We start from the raw sequence: 11,227 nt of genomic DNA on the forward strand, positions 1-11,227 counted from the left end.
AAATGTTTCAAAATCATATTTATAAATTTATTGTTTTTTAAATAAATTACTACTCCCTTGCAATATTTATCATTTTTAATCCGATAATAATTACTATCTCGGATTTCATATTTTATTATCAATTCCAATTAATTCTGTTGCATTTATTTATACATATTGATAACAATACAAAGATCAATTCCTACTCTATTCTCATTTGTTGAGATTCATATTATTTAACAGGAATTTGGCACTTTTCATTTTATAATTTAGTAATTGATATTATACTTATTAATGTTCTTTCGGATGAATTATTGTTACGCAGGACAAGAGGATCACCGTGGTGGACGCCCTGGCGCATCCTTATCTGGATGAGGGACGGCTTCGATATCATTCGTGCATGTGCACATGCTGTTATACGACGAGCGCCGGTTTGAGACAGTACAGGGTGGATTTCGAGCCTTCGGCCGCCCATCCGTTCGACGATCTCTGGGAGCGAAAGCTCACGAGCGTGCAGCAAGTGAAAGGTGAGAAATTCTACCGTGTTAAAAATTCGTGTGGGGATGAAAAGAAATAATGAAAGAAAAAAATGTCGCGAATGCTCTGTCTTTTGAATTTGGCAGAAAAATATATTTACGAATATTTACGAAAGTACGTAACATTTAATAATAGCATGTGAATTTTGCGACAGCCGTGCAACGAATATCGAGAATATCTTTTTCTATATTGTGTAATAAAATAACGACTAATATAAATTTCATTTACTTTCAATGATAAGTAAGATTTACGTTTGTATATGTAATTGATTTAGAATGTTATTAAACAGGAAATTTTTCTGATGCTTAACATTTTGACAATAGCGAGTTTTTTTTATACTGATTTTTCGTCGACTTTTTACATTAAATCTTGTACAAAGTGCGACTGACAGTTAGAAATTCGTTTTTGCGGTACAAATTGTGTAGAAGAAACTCAATATATTGTCTCGAGAATATCGCGCGTATCGTGGGTAGTGACGTACACGGTAAGTATCTCAGGCACGTGCCTGTGCTATTCGAGAACAATAACCGCGATAAACATTTTCGCGTGTGTGTGCGTGTCACGATAAATCATGGTTTATCTCAGCAACGCCTGGTCGCTGAGAACCGTGAGGTCTTTTCTCGTTACTATAATCGTTAACGATGAAGCGAAGAACGGCGGACCAGAATAACATAAAAAAATGCTGCTGTTATTATTATTATCATATAATTCCTTGCTGGACGTGGTATTCACATTAAAATCAAAGCTCAGTGATATTTGCAAGTTTAGTTGTTCGCAACGATTGACAGAAGCGTACAGAAAAATATTACGTACGACGTTATGACATGTAAAAAAATTGTGAAATTTAAAAATATACGTGAAATTTGGAAAACTGTCCGCGCGTAACGGAAAGATTTTTTTATAGAATTTTTAAACTTAATAATGATTGCGATAATAAATGAATCGAGAGTGCAGAAAGAGGACGAGTCACATTTATTAATTTTTTCGGTATTAAAAAAAACTGTTCAATTTTAGTTCCAGTGGAAAAATAAACAAAATTACTTTCGAGAATTTAAATAATATTTCAATAATATTTTTGAAACATTTCTAGCTTTGAAATGCTTGTCTATTAAGCGAAAAATTTAAATTTCAAATTTGTACTCATATTCTTTCTACACTCAACGTTGGTAAAAAAAGTTAAAAATTTTATAGTACGCCACTCAAATACTTTATTTGTCTTCATTTTTCTTAACAATCATTATCTCGCTTTATGTAAAACAATATTACACAAAACACCTCGAAAACGTTGAAGTTAAAATACTGACTGTTAAAATATCTCTTCTGATTATTTTTCAAGCTCGGTCGTTAGCCATTCGAAAAAGTTTCTACAATATAAATAGGAAGTAGCATTCCACTTTTTTTTTTTTCAAATTGTGAAAGTGGATAAGTTGTGGATTAGTGTTCCTTTTTCCACTCATTATTTATTTTCTTAGAAGTCTGGGACAAGTGTCTTTGTACTGAAAACACCTACTTCAAGATTAATGAGAAGAAAAACTTATTTTCGGACAAAATTGAACTCATATCTTTTTTGTACTCAATAATTCAAATGCATATACTAATTATAATAATCAAATTTAAAAACTATGACATTATACACACAACACGGACGAAAATGAGGACGATTTAGCTGCGTTTAGCGCTGGATCGCGCGGTGAGGATATAACCATGGCGTTATTCACAGTGTCGTTATCTCGACCACGGGAAACAGTATCGCGTCATCAACGTCCCAACTCCGTCATTCACTTACATGCTGGTACGTCGTTGTCTGTTTCAGAGGAGATGCACAAATTTATAGCGGAGCAGCTGAACACGTCGCGAGTGCCGCTCTGCATTAATCCGCAGTCCGCGGCATTCAAGAGCTTCGCGAGGTAAGCCGCATTATAAAACGAATCCACGCAAGTTGCCCTTGGCCGATCGATACACGTTTTTTTTTGTTCCAAAATTACCGGAGAAGGTTAAAAAATAAGATAGTAAAATGCACAGCACTTGGTAAAATATTAACCGATTAAGAAGCTTTTCAAAGGAAAATCATTACTCTTCGTATAATTTTTTTTAATAAAATTCAGTTTAGTAGAATATCGTGAGATTTTTCATATCGATTGCGAGATTTGATAAATAGTGACGAAGAAAGAAAATACGATTTGTATCATTGATGTATGAATGTATGCATACAGCTACAATGCTTCTGTGGTTTTGGAACAAGCGATATGACATGACCCGACTTACAAAAGTCTCCCTTTCGCATACAGCAAAGTTACTAGAACTGATCGACGAAAAAATACCTAAGAGAATTAAAAAAAAAAAAGAAAGAAAAAACGAAAAAAAAAAAACATTCGCAACATTCTCCCTTGTACTGTCCCTCGAGATTAATGTTGTAAAGAAATCGATATCCCCCCTCCTTCGCATTCGTACCTCTCCCCGCATCACGAGCCTATATCCTAAATCCTAGATAAAAAAAGACAGACAAGCTAATAATCCCCAAGAGAGTTCATAGAGGGGCGCACAGTGTTTCTTATCAAGCAATCGAGTAGCGCGAGCGGGATATATCGGGTGTTTGAAGAGTAGCGCTGACTAGAGCCGGCTGAGTCTTTCAACGCGTAACGAGGGAGAAAGTAAATTTCGAAATCGATCGATTATACGAGACTTAAGATGAAAGAAAAAAAGAAAGAGGGGCCTTTCGTCCTGGCGATCCTCTTGCTAACGTCCACAAAGGACGCTGTGTAGTTTTTGATGTTGTTCCGAGGAAGAATAACATGTAAAGTCTAAAACGTATGTGCATTTTTCACGTAACCCTGTCGGCCCACTGTGATACAATCGCTCTATGCGATCTCTTGATATAGCGAAGGAGCAGAAATCAAGTAGATAAGGAACTGATAGTTATCAACATCGTCGAACGAAGAATTAGAACGATATTTTAAAGTTGAGGATTAGAATGATATTTTAAAGTTGGGGATATGAAAGATTCAGGAACATGTATAAAATCTTTTCAATGATTTTTACGTTTCCTTCCCGTGTTTCTTTTTATTCTCTTTGTGTGTACTCTGTATTCTCTTTGACAATTTGTCATTTATTTTTCAAAATTATTTGAACATTATTGTTTATTGTTTAATTGATAATAATATAAAATACCGCAAAGTCCACCATTTCTTTAGATATTAGATTTTAGATACATATATATATATATTTTTTTTTTTTAATTAAATTTTGATATAAAATATTAATGAAATTATTTTTCTTTAATTCTACTCTGAAGTGTATTATTCTTTATAAATTTTTAGAAAGTACAGTGATTTATGTTCATAAATAAATAAGAAGATAACTTTATATTTTATTTAAAATTACGTCGTTTTGAACAGCAAAATGTACATTATTAAAAGTAATGAAAGCACCGTATTAACGGAATAATCAATTGAAGCGATCAATTTATTTCATCATAAAGTGACGGGTAATATTTTATGATGTTTACCATTGTAAATTCTCGACGTGATATACAGATAATAATCAGATGATGAAAACAACGAAAATTACATGATAACAATTATAAAAGAAATATAATATAAAGATGATTAAATAGAAATCCATTAGAATCTACTAAAAGTTTCAGCGAAGTTGGAAAATAGAAAAAAATATAATCTTTTTTCTATAATTTAATTTTAAATATTTAAACATTTTATTAATTCATACAATTTAGGACAATTATCAAGTATTTTGTATTCTAGAATATCGTTCTAATTTTCTCTCTGCGATATTGAGACGAAGAAACATCTCTAATAGTAACAGATCTACATATGTAATATTTTTCCCCAGATTACACTACTCAACAAAATTTAACTTTCCTTTTGTAGAAGTATAACAAAAACAAGATAAAATTTTATATTTTTGTTATTGGTTTCGAAATTGAAAATATATCAGTACGTCTAGATTTTTTGTATTATAAGTTATTTTCTAATTGGTTTTTATAATTGGTGTTTTGGCACTTATGACATAATTAACAAAAAATAAGCTATAAAATATACTATCCTAAAACAATTTACTGCATTAAGATGTATTAAGCAAGGAATAATTTTTACGAATAACGAATTTACAGTCATTTCAAATTTAATATACATTCAATATAAATTCGCATATAATTCGAATCGAGATACAAATTATCTTGAACCATTAAAAAAGATCCGAAAATCTAGGCGTAACTCTTATGGAAAAATCCTCCACTCGATCTATACAGATTTCATTATGATTGTCTGAATTGTCTCCTCATTATCTAATACGTATGGAATAAGGACATTTACAATGTACGTCTCGGCCTGTCGATTTGATATCCAATATGTACCGTTATCGTCGTAACTTCTACAAGGTGTGTGTTGTTGGGTAGTGTTACTTACAACTGATGGTGGATGTGTAACAATTGTACGTCTTGCTTACTCTACCGTCAAGTTAGAGCAAGCCGATCGCCGAACCAGCGCCCTGCGCCGCGTATACGTACACGTTACTACTACCACTACCGACTCAGCTATCTACCACTGTCAGCTACTATCGACTACTACCGCTATCGTCTACTACTACTACCACTACCACTACTACTACAAATCGTGTTACGCCTCCTCCTGAACGAACCGAACGAACCGAGAGTCAGCTATAGTCGGCGCGACCTCGCTCGCAGAGGTACATGATCCAGCCTATTTTTTATAATATCAAATATATTGCCTTTTGCTTGCGTTACAACTGTCTCACCTTGGATTCTCTAACTATCCTTTGTTTACCTCATGATGTACATATGCCGTGCCTCTAACATTTTAAACGCTCCCGCGCGATACCGATATACACGGTGCCTTCAGAATCGCTGATGTCATCGATCTTCTTATGATTTTCGAAAGATAAATGCTTATCTACGATTACTCGTAAAAACTGCTACATTATTATTTGTACGTGTTTTGAAAGTTAAAAGAAGAATATAGTTAGCGATTTCGAAGCGCTCTGTATAGTACGTCGTATTTCCGAATCGGATCGGTCGCGTCGTGCATTTCGTGTCAAGGCGGGTTGATTGCGCTCAAACGGGGTGACACACTTGTTTTATATAATTAAATATAATTACAAGTGAATTCGATATCACCACGACCACACGACGTGGTTGATTAAACATTTGTGTTTTAAAATTAAAAAGATTAATGAAATAAAATTCCTCGAAGATCTCTCTGTACAAATCCATATAAATCCGAAAAAATTATTTCAAGTTAAGGGATTTGCTTAAGAAAAGTTTTAATAATATCAATCCAGATAATAATTTCTAAATTAACTCTATTAAAAATGATTAAAGCCGGATTGAATACAGTTCTTATAAAATATAATACGTATTTAATTATTGTAGATTAAATTAAAGATTATTATTGAAAATTATTGAAATGGATTATACTCGTCGAATATATAATCCGAACATTTGCTTTAAAATATTTGCGAGCGATATTTCACAATATATTTCATAAATAATTGTATTATTCAAAGTACAACTGCACACTCATTTTGTGTTCATTTTGTCAAAGAACAACACTACCTTATGTTTACAGTAACAGAATTAATTGAAAAACGTGCAAGTGTATAATTACTTCAAGAAATCCAAAAAAAATCAGTACTATTTTTTGGAATAAAGATTTTATTTTCTGGAACGAAGATTTACGATTGCGTACTAACTACCACGCTGACTCATACGCCCTGATTCTTTTGGATTTTTTTATTGTTGAATTTGGGAGAGTCCGTAAGAAGATTACATTATTACTATTTGTATAATTACTCGTAATGAGTTTCAGAAATAAATTCTGTTCTGAATTGCACAGAAATTGGGATAATCTAACACCAGTTTTCGCGGATTTCGATGACATGTCTTAAGTGACGACAAACGAGGTGCGTTTAGCGATGCTAATTAGCGGCAGTTTCGCGTGTACGCGCAATTAAACATCCGGCTCCTTAAACATCCGTACAACAATAATATACTCTGCATTACTCGACGGGATACCGTTCCTTTGTCCGAAGAGTGTGTTTTCGTCCCCTCTGTGTGTCTCTCTCTCTCTCTCTCTTTCTCTCTATTTAGCGAGAGCGTTGCTGAAGCGAGAAATCGCATTGCTGGCTGGCCCACTTTTGCGGCTAACTTAAAAGCGAGCCCGAATCTGATTAAAAAGGGAACAATTACGATCTTCGAGGAACATTTGCCAATTTGCGACTTAATCTCATTTTTTGAATCTGTTTATCTGGAAGAGTATTAATGCATTGTACATAACATTAAAATGTTATTTGCATTAATATAACATATTAATAATTTAATAGTAAAATATAAAAATAAATATTTCTTGAAATTGAAATGTTATTAAATTTAGTTAATAATTTAGTTATTAATTAGTTAAAAAGATAAAATTCAGAATTTAGATTTCAGAACCTTTAAAAGATAAATACATTTAGAAGAAATAAATTTCTATTCCCGTCTCAGATTCAATTCCGATTAAATAATCGAAAATTTAATTTCCTATAATCTATTACGCAACGTTTGAGCGTTAATAATCTGAATACAGTAATTTGCAAGCGGTCACCCCGGTTTCGTAAGCGCACGACACACCCGCCGTCATTGTCTCGCCATTCCGCTACTTGTGCATAAAAGAAAACAGAGGAAATACCTGAACGGAGCACATTGTTTTGTCGTTGACATTATGAGTGTAAAAGAAGGCCTGATCTACCATGCAGCCTTCAGTTGAGAGAAATACGTATCGATGAGAAAGACAAGCGATGACGTCGCGACGCGCCAAAAAAAAAAGAAAAAAAAAGAAAAGAAAAAAAAGATAAAAACTCTCTTTCGAAGATCTGCATGTATCTCCCCAACCTCCCTCCTCCTAAATTCACCTGGAATTATAATTCATAATCCGATGATCCATGCAAAACATTTCCTATTCCATAGATAGTATCTACCCGATATTAGGTCAATATTAATTTCACTACACGTGAAAAATATATATCAAATGACGGAGAAGTAGATTTATATTGAAATCGAAAATGTGTCTAAGGAAGGAGAGAGAGAAAGATTTAAAAGAGAGACGATCGGCTGTCACGCGTGCTGACAGCTGCATGGAAATCAGACGAACAATTTTGATATTTTGCTTATTGAGATAGTTGAGATTCATCAATTCTTCGAAATGATCGTCACGAGCGGATAGTCCGTGCTCCATAACGGTAATTAATAATTATTGGTTTGTCACTTGGTGATTAAGTTGAAACCAAAATAGAGAGAGAAAGTGATTTGTTATCGAAGACGAGCAAGAGAGAAACCTTGATTCAGTGTGTAATGATTGTCTTAGGCATGATGCACAAATTTAGAGGAGTTGTTTTGTGTTGTACATATGCTTTTAGTTATATCTAATTCCTTTGTGTTCCTTACTTAACCAATTGTAATAAAGAATAGACCAAAAATAGTGCTGTTTACATTTAACGAACATAAATAAAGAAAGAAAGTAAAGCACACCTTACTGCTCGCTGACGATTTCAATGTCCTTACGATCTAGTCGTAATTCTAGATTTTATCTATAATACCGAAGTGCGAAATGATAGTTGTAAATTATTATTGTGGCATTTCGTACTTCGCGTTTTAGATCATTAGAGAACGCGGATGGCCGAGCAAGTACATTTAATACGAGTTAATTTCAATATGATATTCTTGATTAATGGCTACATAATTAATTAAGCTGAATATTCAATCGAATCCATTTGAATTTATCACTTCAATAAGCGCTATGTCTTGTCAAATGATGTAAAAGGCTTTCGAAAATTTCCCCAATTTTAGCTTTGCTCAGGTTAAATATCCGAAAATTCTGATTTAAAGAGTAAGCTCGACGATTCGCACGTAGTTGTACCCGTTCTCCCTTTACCCACCCCCCCGCGATCGATTGCCCTAACTACTCCACGGTAATCAGATTATTATCGTCTAATAATGCATTTTTTAATTTACGTAAGAAAAACTATTAAATTTGTATTGACTAATAATTTTGTCGAGATCGTTTCGTTTGAAATACCGATGGCCGTTACAGGGTGGTCGACTCGCTTTACCGCAAAAGGGTCGCACGTCTTCCCCCCTCCCCCAGCCTAGCTTTCTCAGTCCCTTCTTCGCCCTTCGTCGCTCCTCTAATGCCTTGTTCGTACGACTTGCAGCTCCACGGTGGCTCACCCCTCGGAATTGCCACCCTCTCCACACCAGTGGGAATAAAAAGTCTTCCCCGTTCCCGTTCCCGAGATAGACCGTCGGACTCGAGGGTGACGACTCCGCGTCGCTCTCCAAGAAGAAAGGAGAATCTTCGTCGACCGGAAGATAGTAAGTCACTGATAATAAGAAGAAAGAAAAGGAGGATAAAGAAGAAGGAAAACGGGGAACTAGAAGCTACGGAGAGAAGAGCCAAGAGAGACAATAGACTGCCGCACACTATAGCCTCAATTTTCGACTAGCTGATACATATACATGCATGGGATATATCGCGAGGGATGCGTAGAAAAGTAGTAGGAACGTTCGAAGAATTTGAAGTTTCTTTTAATTTATCTCAGAAATGCATCTTTTAATTTCACAAAAAATTATTCAATTTATTCGCACCATTTTTTTTCAAGAAGTCGAAAGTATTTTTCGTAAGTACTAAATTGTTATCAGTATTAAATAAACACATGAATATTTTCGATTATCATGTGTAAGAATATATTTCGAGAAACTTGAAAAAAATTGGTTTTTTTTTTTAGATTTTTGTGTATTCTTTATAAAAGAGGATTGAAGTTCTTTCAATTTTTTCTCAGAAATATATAAAAGGAAATGAAAGATTTCTTTCATTTTCCTTTAGAAATACGTTTCTGGATATTTTTTTCCCGGATCTTTTTTTAACAAGTTTTCTTCTCGTAACTTTCATAATTTAATCAGAAGAATTTTTATCAATGAACATTAAAATGCAAGAAATAGACAGTATCCTGTTTCATGGTATGTTCAAATTTAATTTATACCTTAAACAGGATTTTTTTCCGATAGATTATTAAATTTCTTTAAATTCGTGGAATATCGCGATTATCCGTGTTCACAGAACTTTAGTGACATACAGGACGAAAATTCTAAGAATACTAAGGATCAATACCATTAAAAATGATTAAAAAAAGAACAGTATCCATTGATGTATTCCTCAAGCATTTTCTAAGAAAAGACTGACTTGGAACCTTATAAGAAAATCATACTATCATTTTTCTACGCATTTCATTACGTTCTGCATGTATATATAGCAATATATTATACGTATTATACATTGTATACACATCGAGGGGAGAGATACATCTACGTACACATACACTCACACAGACACGTACGCACACGTCCATGCACACACACATACACACATTAGCCAATTTTAAACACAAAGTAGCCAATTAATTCCAATAGAGAGCGGTGGGAGATTCCCGAGGATTGGAATCATAAGAGCGGGAAAGCGAAGGGGTGGGGAGGGAGGGTGATAATTAATAGCTATTAATAAACGCGAGCGTCGAAAAGACGGGCCAGTTCTTTTTTTTTTCTTTTCTTAGATTTTACACACGTGTACAAGGTCGCGCGAGGTCAGCTGACCATTTATGATCAAATACGCGCGCGCGAGAGGGGAAAGTGCCGGAAAAGGGGAAGAAAAATTCTTCTCGTCCTGATCGAGGATACTTCGACAGTGAGAGATGTCCTTGAGAATATACTAAATCAAATCGTCCTCGAAAGGATATCCCTCGAGGACGTCGCATTGACGAGATTATTGCTGTGAGTCGAATAGTCTTTGATAGGAGATCACACGAAGATGCCGCGAGAAATAAAAAAAAGATAATTCTGAATCGACATGACATCCCTCGAGTGTGTCGCTGCGAATAAATTTGTCCTTGAAAAGATATCTCTCGAGGACATCTTAGTAACGATAAAAATTATTGTTTCGAATTTATCCAATAATACCGAATTTACCGAATAATATCGAATTTATCCAATAATAAGGACAGGATATTTTCCAGGAGTACTTCAAGGAGGATAATTCTAGAGCCATAGTCGTCCGCGATGAGATATCTCTAGAGGACGACTGTGGCTTTAGACGTAAGAACACTCGAGGAAATTGATCCTCGGCGAGATGTATCAAGGATGTCCAAGGATATCTAAAGATCAACTGAAGTTTGCTTTGAATCGTATCGTCCTTGAGATAGTGTTCGATTTGCGAGTACAAGGATGTTTATATGATTTGTTATTTCTCCAAATTGGCGGAAATTCAAAAACTTTTTCGAAAAAAAAAAAAAAAAACGCGATTTCCATATGAGACCCTCTGTTTGCCGAAGGGAGAACTAAATCTCGTGCGAACGAATCGATTATCGCGAGCGTTGCTATTTATCGAGATACTCCCGATAACTCTCAATAAATCGGCTACGAAGAGGAATTAAGGGGAAGAAGAAGAGAGAAGAGAAGATTAACGAGTCGAAGAAGTCGTCATTGAATCTTTTCGACGAAATAGCGACTACTGTTAGCGACTGTAGAAATAATAGATGGTATATGATCGGCACTTTTCCTCTCTAGCGTTAGCATTGGTAACGAAGCATTTGATTCTGATGAGCGATCAGCGCGTTCGCTAGAAATAAAGACTAATAAATCCTAGATTGAGAT

The 11,227-nt window shown here is 34.6% G+C and overlaps 1 protein-coding gene across 1 annotated transcript in view; it reads left to right on the top strand.

Moving 5' to 3' along the window:
- The window catches only part of LOC108746735 (serine/threonine-protein kinase NLK), a 42,943-nt gene extending 33,780 nt beyond the window's left edge, over positions 1-9,163 (top strand). The window contains exons 8-10 of the mRNA XM_018483668.1: positions 305-506; positions 2,330-2,423; positions 8,737-9,163. Coding sequence (XP_018339170.1) covers positions 305-506; positions 2,330-2,423; positions 8,737-8,791 — 351 coding nt within the window. The 3' untranslated portion in view covers positions 8,792-9,163. The remainder of the gene's footprint in view (positions 1-304; positions 507-2,329; positions 2,424-8,736) is intronic.
- The last annotated feature ends 2,064 nt before the right edge of the window (positions 9,164-11,227 follow it).

This window comes from Trachymyrmex septentrionalis, unplaced genomic scaffold (assembly GCF_001594115.1).
Source record: "Trachymyrmex septentrionalis isolate Tsep2-gDNA-1 unplaced genomic scaffold, Tsep1.0 scaffold19, whole genome shotgun sequence".
Classification (NCBI taxonomy): Eukaryota; Metazoa; Arthropoda; class Insecta; order Hymenoptera; family Formicidae; genus Trachymyrmex; species Trachymyrmex septentrionalis.